The sequence below is a fragment of the Epinephelus lanceolatus genome, chromosome 17, assembly GCF_041903045.1.
Source record: "Epinephelus lanceolatus isolate andai-2023 chromosome 17, ASM4190304v1, whole genome shotgun sequence".
In the NCBI taxonomy this organism is placed as follows: Eukaryota; Metazoa; Chordata; class Actinopteri; order Perciformes; family Serranidae; genus Epinephelus; species Epinephelus lanceolatus.
In genome coordinates this window covers 17,091,185-17,106,208 of record NC_135750.1, presented here as the reverse complement: position 1 = coordinate 17,106,208, position 15,024 = coordinate 17,091,185, and the positions used below count along the sequence as shown (strand labels likewise).

General features: G+C 44.7%; 1 protein-coding gene across 4 annotated transcripts in view; it reads left to right on the top strand.

Annotated features, from left to right (window-relative positions):
* Positions 1-15,024, top strand: part of ctbp2a (C-terminal binding protein 2a) — a 91,433-nt gene that overhangs the window by 30,000 nt on the left and 46,409 nt on the right. For 2 of the 4 annotated variants that reach the window (XM_033613339.2, XM_033613341.2), the window contains exon 2: positions 179-349. In XM_033613339.2, the coding sequence (XP_033469230.1) occupies positions 292-349 (58 nt within the window). In that variant the 5' untranslated portion in view covers positions 179-291. Of the gene's footprint in view, positions 1-178; positions 350-12,034; positions 14,802-15,024 lie in introns of those variants that run through there. The other 2 variants (XM_033613337.2, XM_033613338.2) reach the window with 1 other exon arrangement.

Genomic DNA, 15,024 nt, shown 5'->3' with positions numbered 1-15,024 from the left:
TGATACATGTTGTACATTACATAATAGTCCCTTGCAAAAGAATAATAAGTAGATAAATAACCTAAAATCTAAGAAATGAAAAGTTGCTATTTGCAGTGAATATATCCCACTGTCGCAATGGCTTTTAGGAATAACCTTAAAAGAGAATAATCTTAGTCCCTGCTTTCTTGGATTTCAGGTTTAAAACACCTGCTAGCTAACATCTGGAGGATCGGAGCATTTGAGACTTTACGGAGGAGAGAGGTGGATACAAAAATCCAGAGAGGAGAGAACATCTGAGGCTGTGACGGGATGGCTCTGATCGACAAACATAAAGTGAAACGCCAGCGACTTGACAAGATCTGCGAGGGTGAGACTTTCACTCCCTTTTTTCTTTCTGCTTCTTTACGTACATGTGAGTTTGAGATGCTGACCACACACTCACAGGTCACTTGAAATTGATTTAGGTTGTGGGATGCTTGTGTCTTTGTGTGCGTACATGTGACTTTGAGTATTAGTTTCACAGGTTTATGTTGAAGCTATAAAAAAAAAGATTCCCTCCACTGTTATATGGAAATGAAGTTTCCACCAGTATTTAAGCCTTTCAGGCTGCTGCTACAAATTCAGTGAAAAGCCAGTGGGATCGTTTGCATAAGTGTGTTTGTGTGTGTCAAAAGGGAGCTTTGGGACCCGACGAGGCTCCAAACTTCAGCTTCGAAGGCTGTCTAGGAGGAAAGAGTGTGTGTGTGTGTGTGTGTGTACGTTTGTGTGAGGGTGTAGAGGAGGTTGTGTTGATGGCTGAACGAGACTTGAGTTCGATGTTTCCAGATTGCTGGAGAGATGAAGAAGGGAGAGTTTGTAATAAAGTGAAGCACTCCTCAGAGCCCTGGGATTGATTATAGCGGGTAGTTGGATTGATTTGTGTGTGTGTGTGTGTGTGTGTGTGTGTGTGTGTGTGTGAGTGAAAGACAAAGCAAAGAGATTTTCCTTTCGTTTTTCCATACTCGTTTTTTCACTTAACCACTGACAGGAGCCACTGAATGCCTGAATGTTTATTTAGTATATGTATGCACGTCCAAACTCATAATCACCCTTCACCCATATGCCAGTAATGCCTATACTGTACTGTATAGTGCAAGATTATTCTTTTGCATTCTCCTTTTTGTAGTGCAGATATAGCTGCTAGCCACTTTTCCACAAGCTTTTATAACTCTCAAACTCACACTGAGGGTTTCTTTTGTCAGCTTTCATGAAAAGTGAAACATGTTTCTGAAGGTTACTATCTGTACTTCAAGATAAATGAGAATCTACAACAGCATTTTGATTTTAATTAAGTTAAACAAGGATTCATTTTGTTGTTTCACTGGTAATATACACAATGTCATTGTAGAGGAGTCAGTATGCTTTAAACGAAGTGCTTGTTGGATGGTCAAACCTCCTCCCTGGCACCTTTCAAATGTTGGAATTGGAGGCGCTTTGTCCGACAACATTTGTAGCTTTTCAAAACCGACATTCTGACATTTACGCCCATTTCACAGCAATTCTGCAGGTGTGTTGGAAGAAAATAAGAAGGGAAAGAGCTGTCTTCTTTTTAAAATTCTTCATACAACTACTTTTGTTAGATTTTGTGTAAACACCTTTGAGTAGAGACGGCCCAAAAGTGTGCATCGTTCCCCGGTTTGAACGATTATCACATCTTGCCCTCCATGACTGCAGGCGTCTCACCGTGCCTTTAAGTGTAACCGTTCAGGCTCTGCTGTAGTAAATGGTAAATGGACAAGCGCTTTATAATTGGCCTCTTATTCACCTATACACAGACACACACTCGCACGCCAATGTCTGCCTTGCAAGGCGCTGGCCTGCCCTTCGGGAGCAACTTGGGGTTTGACATGTGGACAGGAGGAGCCAGGGATCAAACATCCAACCCTGTGATTGTTGGACGACTGCTCTACATCCTGAGCCACAACCGCCCCAGTACATTGTATATAACTATAAACACTTTCGACTGCCTGTAGACATTGCCAGACAACAGTCGGTTCAAGCGTATTGTACAAGCACGACTCTTTTCCCCCGTTGTCCATGATATCTACCCACGCTCTCTGCTAGCGTGATCTTTGCTGTCTCTGCTGTCTAAAAGATGTTTAAACTGTTTGTTCCTCTCAGTCGATTCCAAAAGCACGTCACTCAACTGGCCTCAGTCTGTCAAACTAGTAACGTGTAGTCTGTGAATGTTTTTGGCTCATTGGAAATTGAGTTTGTTAAGGACCAGGGTGTCCATGGGTCCTTAAAGAGTCTTACAATTTCTTAAATTAGATGTTACAACAATAAGGCCTTAAATGTCATTAGTCTTAAATTTGAATTTGTGAGGTCTTAACTACTCACGACTACTTTTTGTGAAAATGAGTGAAGCCTTTCTATGTTACAAATCTTTAAAAAACTATAATACTGTAATTTTACTTCATACTTGCACTTACTCAGTGCAGCTCCCGTGTTCAGTGAGGTAAAATTACTGTTTTTATCAATGGAGTCTGGCTTTGAAGAGAACATGGAGAAATTTCACTTTCAGTTCAGTTTCCTGTCAGAAAGGGATGTCAGTTTGGGAAGTACTGAGCATATGACTGGTTAAATGACACTTGGATATACTGTAGAAGTTGTGTGATTGTTTGTAAACTGATATTTTTCAATTCATCAAGAATTTTCTCCATTTTTGGATTCTTTGTTTGTCGGATGCATGTAAACAAAAACAAAGTTTTCCTCATAGACTCAACGTGGGTGGGTAATGGATATATAAATGGTCATTTAGGTCAGTCATTAAGTATTTCTTTAACATCCTCAATAGAGTGAGTTTCATGAGCAGGGCTATATAGCATGTTTTCATAGCACTTTGCAATATGTCAAATGATTTTGAATTAGGTCTTTTTACTTATGTAAAAGAACACAGACATTCCGGTGGTACTTCAAGCGTAACCAGAGGATTTTCTTAGTAATACGTAGTTACTTCCAATTAAAACTCTACAGAGTATCAAGTATCAAAATTCCTCTTTGTTCACGTCGAAGGAAAATCCTATTGAGATGGAGGAACACAATATAATGAAGCAGAAATGAAGCAGTGATGCTGTCTGTTTCCACCCTCAGAATGAGAGCCACATGTGGCATCTCAAACCTCTCCAAACCACCAACCCTGCTTGCTTGGAAACACTTTTTCCCTCTTTTTTTTTTTAAATACAGGCAGAATTTCTGTGTTCCTCAGAGGAGGCAATATGTTAAACATCATATAACAATATTTTCTGATCTGCTCCATTTGTCCCACAGACATCTTCAGTGTGTCCATGTCTACTCTGCTCATCAACAATGAAGTCATTCTATACCAAAGACGAGGGGGATTTTTTTTTTTTCCTGGTACAGTTAGTCACCACAGCTGCTCTTAAAAATGTGTAGAGGAGGGTGATTCACATCGAGGAAGTTAAAAGATCAGAGGGTGGTGAATCACGCTGTTTTCACAGTAGCGTTAAATCTGCTCAACCATATAAAAAGGGTATTTCAAAACCAGAGGCATGGGGTGTTCTGCACCATAATGTCAAAGCCACCCACTATTATCTATAAACAGAGTGTTGGGACTGAAGCGTGAAATAGAAATCAAAGTTCGCATCGTGTATGTATTGACAAAAACAAGAACGTTATGGAGTGATTGTGATTGCGTTGCCGCCGTGGGTTGCACTTGGCGAGACGGCGAGAGAAGCTTCCCTAATCTTCATTTATCTTCTGAGGATAAGTGTGTCAATCCAATACTTGTTTCACAGCGGAGTGCATTGATTACATCTTTACTCATTGTGATGAGTGGCTAACTGAGCGGCGCCTGTGGCCTAAATCGAATTCGAAATGGCTGATCAAGTGTGGCTGTTTACTCCCATCAAAAGTAGTCACGGTGCAGGAATGTAGATTTCACCGGAACGGTGGATGTTTTACCATTGAGGATATCTGATATGATTCACTGTCCTTTGCTTTCATGTTGGATTTTTGTGGTTTTCAAATTAGACACGCAAGGTCAAAACTAGAGCTGCAATCCCTGCCTATCTGTTATTTCTTCTAGTAATCAGTTAATTGTTCAGTCTGGAAGCCCAAGGTGACATCCTGACATTTCCTGTCTTGTCCAACCAACAGTCAAAAACACAAAGATATTCATATTACAGTGCTACAAAACAGAGAAAAGCAGCTTACGTGAGAAGCTGGACACAGAGAATGTTTGACTTTTTTGCTCGATGAATTACTTTTGACAGTTAATTGCTAATCAAATCAGGATTTTCCCCAGGAAATTGTTTTAGTCGAGCTGGTAAACCACCCAGATCTGCACGCATCATGTCTTGTGATCAATTTGGTTGGTAGAAGACGACTTAAACAATAGCTTCTCTTATTAAACACGATGGCATTCGCTGTGGGAAAATGTCCCTCTGCTATTTTTCCCTAAAGGTTTTACTTTATATAAAAAATTTAGAGCTGAAACAATTAACCAGTCAACAGAGAATTAATCAGCAACTATTTGGTCAATCAAATAATTAGACAAGACGTTTTCAAGCAAAAATGTCAAATATTTGATGCTCTTCTTATGCTATAGTTAAACTGATCTCAGCAAGAGAGTTCCTGGTTTGAATTCGGGGTGGGGGGGTTTGCCTATTCTCCTCGTGTCAGCGTGGGTTTTCTCTGAGTACTCCAGCTTCCTCCCACAGTCCAAAGATATGCAGGTTAAAGGAAATGGCTACTTTAGAATGAAAATACAGACAGTACTTACTGACCCTCATGCCGACAAGAAGTCCAGTGTAGTTTTTTAATCCACAAAACTCGTTCGGGGTATCGGAGGATAACAGCTAGCCGGAATAACAGCTACACTTGAAGTACATGAAACTCACATTTTGAAAATGTAATTAAACTCCGCTAATGCATTTCAAAAATGTCAGAACGGCTCGTCCGTCATAATCCAAGTGCCCTGAAGCCGCGGCATGCAAAATTGACTTAAAAAGACATAATTTACTCCACTTTTATCGCATAATTTCTCACCGTGGTCAGTTAGCCTGCCCTGCATGAGTGCTGTGTTTACATGGCAACTCGCGCGAGTCTCGAGAACTAGCACCGCCACTAGCCATCAGCTAGTCTTGCGCGAGTTGCCATGAGGGTCAGTAAATACTGTTTTTTCATTCTAAAGTGGCCATTTCCTTTAATTGGTGACTCTAAATTGTCCGTAGGTGTGAATGTGAGTGTGATTGGTGATGGTTGTCTGTCTCTATGTGTCAGCCCTGTGATAGTCTTGCAACCTGTCCATTGGACTCTAGGTATGTAATGGGTATTTTACTCTATTTTATAACATTTCATAGGCAAAACGATGAATCTATAAGTCTAGAAATTAATTGGTGGATTAACAAAAAAATGAAATCATTAACTGCATCTAGAGGTCTTCATGGGTAGAAATGACGAAGCCAAACCCAAATGGACCCAAGAAATTTGTTCTGAGATCCCACTGGAGACAATTATTTTAAAAAAATATTTATACTCATCCTGTTTTTGCCTCAGATGTTTTTGCATGTCTTCTAAAAACATTTATCATGTTGGACACAACAGATTGTTTTCACCAATCTTACTAGAGCTTGACTGAAAGTGGATTTTTAATGGCCGATATAATAACAATGGTTTGGAGTGATGTGCGCTGTCACATCTTAATTTTCCCAACTCGCTGTCCATCTTTCCTCTGCTCTGCCTCCAACTCTCTGGTGCTGCTGCTTAATGTGTTTTACACCTTACTTGGGCTCTTGTAATCTGATCCTAAGTCAGCCTAGTCAGGATGCAGGATGATGTTATACACCTGGTGCTTATGCATATTTCTCATCAGCGCTGATCACGGGTTGTCTGGGTCCACCTGGTTGTTGCACAAAATGATAAACAGACCCAGGAGGAGTGGTAAGAGAGTGGGACCAGACCTTGGCTGTCATTTATAACGATAGCGTACGAACAAAGGCCGGTTTTATAAATGAGACCCCTGGACCTGATTGATCTTAATAATAAAGCATCAATCCATACCGTATGGGTCTGTTGTTGGGTCCAAGGGTCCGGGTAGACCTTTGCCAGTTGCAGCTTAATGAATGTGTATATATTTTTTTATGATGTTAGCAGTAGTGATTCATTCTCACTAAAAACACTATAACAAACCGGTCATCAGTGAAGCCTGTTTTCACCAATTATACAAATGACTAGACTTTATTTCTCTATCAAGCCTCACAGCATTGTTTAGTTTAGATATCAGCTTTCAAAACGTATATGGTACAACTGCTCCTTCTGTTGTGGGTTTGATGAAGTGCCAAGAAGAGTGTAACTGCAATAAGGGAACCGTGGCAAACATCTGTTGTGAGCATCAGTTCCCATACTCTCTCATTCCCCCCTTTTTCTCTCCCTCACTCTCTAACTCTCTTCCTCTCTGCGTCTCCTTCTGTCCGCTCCATCTGTGTACCCAGCATGCATTGGCTTGGGCAGCAGCGCAAGTCGTTGCCATTGCCGTTTAGCCAGAGCTAACTGACTGATCTGGGCAGAGATGGGATGTGAGCGGCGCTGCGACGTGAACTAGGTCGTGGTAACAGCATGTTCCTGAATGTTGATTTACAAGTTGTAAATCTGTGCTTGGACGCAAACACCACAAGGTGGGGTAGTGGAATTTGTCATGGCGAGTCCAAGTGTTTTACTTGGCAGTTCAATAAATATGTTAATCCTTGATAATGCATCTTGTTTTGTCATGTGTACAACAGGAGGAGATGTTTAAACAGTGAGTAGTAAATAATGCGGCCAATCGAGCTAAAATACCATAAAACTTTGCTCGTGAATTATTCATATTGTCACATTTAAGAGACCTGCCAGCTTTTTTATAACAAAAACACTTCATATTAAACAGAGAGCACGACGAGGGAGGCTGTGGAGGAAAAGGGAGGGGGTGTCCTGATGTCATCCACCCCTGCATGGGCGGGAGGGAGGGGGGGGCTTCATATCCAGAGCTTTTCAGCACAGACTCAGGCCTCCGCTGCATCCACCTCTCTGCTTTCATCCCTCCCTCCCACTCGTCTCTCCACGCTCTGGCATCCAGCGCTGGTATGAAGTCATCGGAGCGGTCTCTGGGTCTGACCCCCCCTCGGGCTTGTTCCAGGCTCCACACCAAAACCCACGACCCCTTTATAGGCTTTGTGGAGAGGCAGGGAGGGGCATGGAGAGCTGGGGGGAAAGAAGCGGATAGAAAAATGGCAGAGTGTTGTTTTTGAAAGGAAATTCTTGTAATACCTTGCAGCACACCAGCATGTGTCATCATGTTATTATTTTCATTAGTGTGACTGTCTCTTGTGCACACCTGAATTGAATTTTTGGGTACAGTTTTCCCTTTTCTTACTTTTCGGCCTCTGCCTGTGTTTGCGCTGGCATGTATCTTTGCGGTTGTTGAAAGTTGGAAATGAGTTCCTGGAAAAATCTAATTTCAAAAGCTACGGAACTAAGTATTTTAATGACCTGTGGCTTCTCCGGATCGGGCTGCAGATTGGATGAAAGATGGGTTGCAGAGGATGCGCCCGGAGGAGTTGGATTATGAGTAAAGGGATCTCTCCATAACATAGAGGAAACTCAGGAGAATTTGTTGGCTTTTGCTGCCGTGTTTATGTAGCAAATATATACAAGCAAAATGGAAAATAAACTGCGTGTCAATTCAGCATGTTACACTAACCGAGTATGTGATTGTCATTTCGATAAGTACTAGCTTCATTGCCATCGACCTCCATTTTACAGTCCATTTAGTCCCTATGGAGATGCTTTCAGAGACAAATAATCCCACTGGAAACACATACAAAGCAGCCACGTACATAATGTCTGTTAAGTGTGCATTACAATTCATCTGACAGCATTATTCTCTGTAGCCGTACTGGCATTGTAATCCCATTTCCAGTTAGTGCCTCCTGCCCCACGCTCATGCATAAGTCAATGTGTGTTTAACATTCAAATCATGCCTTGAGTATGTGACGTGTCACACTGTGGGAGACAGTTGTTTTTATTTCTGTTGCAGAGCAGCATTCACTTTGAGTTAGCGTGTGATTTTTATTCATGTATGCACGTCAGAGCGAGGCCAAGGCTTTAGCCGCGCATTGCGTGTGTGAATGAAAAGGGACATTAACGAAGCACCACGGCCACTGCTGTCTCTGCTGCACGTCAGGAGACAGGCAGAGCAGGGTCAAAGGCTGAGTGGGGATCTGGGATCATGCAAGCCGAATCTGTGTGTGTGTGTGTGTGTGTTTGAGTGAGTGAGTGGGTGTATAGATGGAGTGAGTGACAGCATATTTCAAACCGGGCTTGTTGCATGTGAACCCTCTGATTCCAACTTTTGGTAGAGCATGCAAACATTTTACATGGTTAAAACATGCACCAATGAGCGCATTCATACACGTACAGTGACCCTCCTCTGCTGGCTGAGCTGCAATATTAATGTGGAGGCAGCGGCTGTGAGGGCTGAGTGACAGGGAGATGTGGAGAGTTTATTAAACAACGGTAAGCGTCTTGTGTGACAGATTAGCCACAGATCTAAATGTCATACATCATGTCCGTCTTGTTACTGGCTGCTTAATGCAATTTTTTCTACTATTGAAAGATGTAAAAGAAAAAGTTATACACTATAACAAGCTAAAGTAGTTTTCTGAAATCTATTAGCAGTTAAAAGAGCCCTGAACTACATTATTGCATACTCACTCGAGGCTCATTTACTCGAGGTTTCTATAAGTTTTACTCAAATTTTTCACCAGTCAAGTCTTATTCAATGTAAGGTCTTTAAGCTTCTGCTGGGGTGGTATTATATTTGTTCTAAAATCCCCGGCTTAATTCCTAAATCCCTCTGTTACAGTGAATCTGGCGTTGTGTGCACAGTCTGGCAAGTATGGCAAATGGAGGAACATTAGAAATTTGAAAGTCACACATTGTTTAGTTTGAGGCAAACAGAACTCTGTGATTTACTTTCCTGTCAGGATTAGATCGGCAAACCCCGAGTACACACCTCTGCCCCTGTCTCTGTGTTTGAGGTTGACTTTATGGGGATGAGTGATCTGCTGCACTGAAAGCCAGAGTCTCTTGAGAGCCAGGCGAGGAGAAGTAATGAGAGGAGTGGATGAGGGTTGGGGAAAGAAGCCAGGGGATCACATATACTCTATAGGCTGTTGCCTTTGACATGGATGTGTGGTGTGTGTGTGTGTGTGTGTGTGTGTGTATTGGCTCTGAATATTTTCTCCTGAATGCAAGCAGCTTCTTTCATGTCTCAGAAATAGACCTTTCAGGACAAGCTATTAAATTAGGAATAATATACATGAAGTCTAGGTTTTGGTAGCAAACTCAATATTTTTAAGGTTACCAACCAAAATACATCAGTACTACTCGCGTTAAATTGAATTTCGGTACTTGAAAGTGCATCTGGGTAAGGGCACTGGGTTCAAACAGGAGGCAGAAGTGCCGCAAAGCCAGGAAGCCAAATACAGAGCTCCGCCAAAGCTGCAGGGTTGACAGGAGGCCCTACAAACTGCACCCACCACAAGCACAAGACAACGTGACAGTTATTTGAACCACGCGACTTTGTCATGAACAAATGTGAGGCATAATGTAGCAAAGGGCTGGAGCCTATCCCAGCTGACATTGGGCAAGAGGCGAGGTACACCCTGGACAGGTCGCCACACTATCACAGGGCTGACACATGGAGGTAGACAACCATTCACACGGGCAATTTAGAGTCACCAAATAAGCTAAACTGCATGTCTTTGGACTGTGGGAGGAAACCGGAGTACCCGGAGAAAACCCACGCTGACACAGGGAGAACATGCAGACCCTGCACAGAGGGGCTGCCCCACCCTGGGGTTCAGGCCCCCACCCTGGATTCGAACTGGGAATCTTCTTGCTGTGAGGCTACAATGCAAACAATGCTAGTGCTGCCACACATTCCACATATGTCAGTTTTGTGTCCAAAGAGAGAGCGAGACAGACAAGCAGACACATATATGCACATAAAGAAAAGCAGCTTTTTGACAACTAAGATAATACTTTCTATCTCACAAACCTCAGAATAAGACTGTGTGCCTTTTACAGTAGGTGAGGAATGACACCTGTACTGGAAATGACTGTAAAATTTGATTGGCTTTATGACAGCAAAACCCGGATGAATCAAAATGGGCTTCAAAAATGATTTTTTATTCCATCTCTCAGCTTTGATTTGATAATTCATCTTTACAGTCAGTTTTAGATCCCCGCGAGGGCTCGCTCTTGCCTCTCCTTCCAATTTTAATTACCTTTTTACATCAAGCTGACTAATGTTCCTCTGACCTTACCAGAAAAAAAAAGGGTTCCTAGTCATCTCCGCAATTGGTTTTGGAGCCAGTGTCATCAGCTTTTTCCTGTCATCTTGTGAAAACAGCAGAATACTCCGCTCCCTCTCTGATCTCTTCCTACTCTAATTACACAACTGTGATTAAACGAGATATTCATGCCGACGACGGACATGCCCGTGCCGTTTCCACAGGCCCTCTGTAAAGATATTCAGGAACTTTCCTCAATATGCTGAGACAGTATTAACAAGAGTTTCCTCACGGTCTAAAATATGTATTGCCACCCCTCGCTGTGGTGAGCTCCGAGATTAGATTTGGATGGAAACGGACACTTCCTCACCTTACATCTGTTTTCATGCATTAATAAACAGGGATCCTCTGCAGAAGGGATCGGGTTGCAGCCACAGTGACATGAAGCGAGACATGCAGGCAGCCAGGTAGGCAGGTACACCCCCAGAGTCATACACTGAACATCACCTTGGTTAGACAAAATGATGAATGTATACCAATTACATCTTCATGTATGGCTCATGGCCAAACAGAATATATAATGCCACAGCATTGGAGCAAAAAGCTTTTTTCACCACGGCGTGTTTGAATGAAGTGGAGGGAGTTCTTGATGTATTGCAGCTCAACGAGCGTAGTGTTTTTGTAAGGCAAAGGTTGTAGGATTAACTGCTGTGACAAAAAGAACCCTCCCCCCCGCTTCCAGACACACAGACACACGCATATAGATACACACACATCCGACTCCCCCAGTATTTTACTTTTCTCTGCAAAGGGGCAAATCCAGATTACAGAGCTTCTCTAAGTGAAGGAGATCAGAGGAGCTTTAGGAAAGAGGGGGACGGTGCTGTATTTTACTGACAGTAAGATGCATATGGTAAGAAATCATGTAGTAATATAAAAAAAAGTATTTTGAGATGATAACTTTCTGTGTGTTTAACACTGTGAGCTACAAGACAGGCAGTAATATTGATAATATAGAGGATCCTTGCTTGAAATAACAGTCATTGTGAGGGCAAATCGGACAAAGATTGCAGGTGGGTTTCGCTATGTATTCTGCAATCTCTGTGCAATCCATGTCATTTTCAGTGTCCTCCAGTTAACGTACAAACAGCAGGTCTGAGTGATCTCATATCGAGCAGAGTGGGGCAGTGACAGTGAGCGCCACGAAGGCATCAAGGACATTTCAGAGTTGGGCAGCAGTTGCGTGGTGGCTCTGCCGCAAGCATGGGGCCTGGAGGATTAGTGTCCAATCAGAGTGGATTTGATGTTTACTGACAGCACATGGGACTTAGCTCAGAGAACTGTATTTCATTTGTATTCAATGAAGCCGTGCGCCCTGCCTGGCCTCCCCTCCCCGCGGTGGCAAACTAAAAACTGAAACCTGTTGACGACAGTGCATCATCGACACCTTCAGGTAGGTGACTCTTCAGGAGAGGGTGAGGGGGTTCGGGGGTGGACTCTAAATCATCATCATCGGCATCACCAGATATGCTTGTATCTGGCTCACATGACGTCACAGTGGGAAGTGGAATTAAACAGGCTTTATTTAGATGTAATCCCTCATAGCAATCGGCAGAGCGAGTAAAATGTCCCAGAGAAGGGAGAGATAAACCCTATTGGATTAGTACAAGCCCCTGCCCATCCCAACCTATAACCCAACCTATCCACTTCTCTCATTTTTTTTTTTTTTTTGCCTTTTTTTTTTTTTTTATCGACGTTTGGTGGCCATCTCAAGCATGCACCCTGCTGCCGTGTCCTCCATGGAGTAGCTGTGCTACCTCTGTCTTGTACTGTGTATGTGTGGTTTGGTGTGATGTGTTTGTGTGTGGTGTCCTCTTTCCTCGCGCACAACAAGCCAGCATGACCAGAGATTAATTATTCAAGGACTGCCTTGGAGTCACCTGATAGTACGGACTTAGAATACTACAACCTGATATCAGGTGAAACGGTAGACCCTGCGTCATCTCCTTTTCTGCTTGTTCTCCTCCTCTCTGGTTCATTTTTTTTTGGGTGCTAAAGTACTTGAAGACTTGAGAGGAAACTTTCGCAAACACAGCTACAGGCGGATTTTTTTGTGTGTTTGTGGGGTTTTTTTTCCTCCATTGAAGCTTTCTCTGCTTTTTTCTTTTTTGCCAATGCTTGTCCCTAACAAACAGTTGAGTCTTGGTCGCTCCCACAGTTGGGACACACTAGGGGGGAATGAGGGTCAGTGGGACAGGGCTGAGAGTGTGTACGAGCAGCAGGCAAGAGTAGCCGGCCGGCGGAGCTCTCTGTCATACGCAGAGGGAGGAGGCTGGTACGAGCCTCCACCAGGAGTGCGTCCTCCTGACCTGGATTTGAAACGCGACCCGTATTCCTACCAAGAGTCTCTGTACGGGCAGGTTTACGCAGAGCGGCAGGACCCGCGGGGGCTTAGGAAGGGCTCTGTGCCGGATCTGAACCACTACGAACGAGCGCCCATGGCTCACCGAGGATCCATCTCACATCAGGATTACTATTCCCATGACCCGGCCATGACTCCGCGGCCACCTGAGGGCTTTTACCGGCCAGAACACCAGCCTCCGCCGCACCACCCTCATCCACTGAGTAGGTCAAGCTCTCATTTCGGAATTGCACCTGGGGCTCGTGCTGTGTGGGATCAAGGTCAGGGAGGGAGAGCAGGACCTCAAGCACCTTCATCGCCTCTACCTCCTCCTCCCCCTCCTCCAACTGCTCACGAGTTGAGTCGGGCTTATAGGGAACCTGGTGCTGTAACTGCTGCCAAAATGACACCAGATGGCCAACAGCGCATACCCTCCAGAGAGCCATCTCCTGCTCACTATGGTATGGAGCATGCATCTCCTCGGTATGCCAGCGAGCCTCCACCTCTGACCGGTCAGTCAGTCTATAGTGATATTAATAGCCGCCCGCTGGATGGGCAGCAGGCTGCTACCTGTCTCGTAGTAGATCCTGCCAGTCAAGCTATGATGATGAGACAAGAGACGGCTTCACCCTACACCATCCAACAACAGCAGCAGTTACAACAGCAGCAACAGTTACAGCAGCAACAACAAATACAGCAGCAACAATTACAACAGCAGCAACTTCAACAGCAACAAATACAACAGCAGCAGCTACAGCAACAGCAACTTCAGCAACAACAAATACAGCAGCAACAACTTCAACAGCAGCAGTTACAACAGCAACAACTTCAGCAACAGCAATTGCAGCAACAGCAACTTCAGCAGGAACAGTTGCAGCTGCAACAGCAACAGCCTCTGCCACCTCCACCTACCATGCCTGTCTCTGACCCCAGCCTTTCTATGACGGCTCCACTTCCTCCTCCACCTGCCCCTGTGCAGCCTGCCCCAGTCGCTCAAGCTGCACCCGCCCTTGTGCAGGCTGCCCAAACTTCAGTCCCTCCTCCTGCAGTCACTCCACTTCCTACTCCTCTTCCCCCCACTGCTCCACAGACGCCTTTGCCTGTGGACCCCAAGAGGACAGTTGATCCTGAGTTTCTTGCCCTGCTGCGAAATGAGGGCCTCTCAGAGAGCACCATCTCCTCACTTACCCATCAGGGATTTGACTCCACCAGCATGCTGGCTGTTATGGAGGAGAACGATGTCCGCACCGTTGCTCCCAACCTTGGCCAGGCCCGTGTACTGTCTCGCTTGGTTCACAACTGCAAGCGGCCTGTTGAGGCTACGCCAGCACCCTCCCAACCTCAGACACCCATGCGAGGCCGCTCCAATAGCTTCAGCCATCGCTCAGACATCTACCACCACCAGCAGCCGCACCACCATCCAGCGCACCCTCCTCAAGCTTTGACCGTTGAAGCCCAAATTATACACCCGCAGACCCCTGGGGCCATGCAGACCATCTCCCCAAGGATGGGAGAAGTAATGGGTAGGAGACCCAACAGTGCCCCCTCTCAGCACCTCCTGGAAGCCTCTGGAGGCTACCCAGGCCAACCACCTCGCTCCCCAGGGCCATACGCTGGAGCACTGATGCCTGTTCAGTCAAGACCCATGTCAGCCTACTCCTCTGGTGTGACAGTGCCAGGGATGCCTATGCATGGTATGCAGATAATGCCACAGCAAATGACCGGGTCAATGCCTGCCATGCCAGGGTCTATGCACTCCATGTCGGGTATGCCACAGCAGATGCCTGTGTCCATGCCAGCTTTACAACAGCCACCACAACAGGTACCAAAAGCATACTCTACCAATTACACAGTGCCCATGGAGCTGATGAAGAGGGACAGGAACTTATTGCCATTGTCACCCATGCACAGCCCTCACCCCAGTCCTCAGATGATGCGTAAGGGTGGAGGGCCAGTACCAGAAAATGCCCTCGTACCCGTGGGTGCACCTGGCCAAGGTCAAGGTGCCCTTGCTGCTAACCAGAAGCTAAGTCGACGCACAGGTCCACCAGTCATCGTGTCCACCATGGCGTCTCCAGATACAAGTAAATCTTTCCTTTTCTGCTCTCATCCTCATTATCTGCTGTTTGTCTGAATTCTTGAAACATTCGGTGTTGCTTTCTCTTGGCTGATGCACATTTTTTAACAGATAAGAAAGTTGATTTGTACTAGAGCTCTTCATTTTTTGCATGCTTTATGTAAGACACCATTTCCAATTCCTCACATTGCTTTGAATAGCTCCACAAAGCATTGTTAAGAGTCATATCA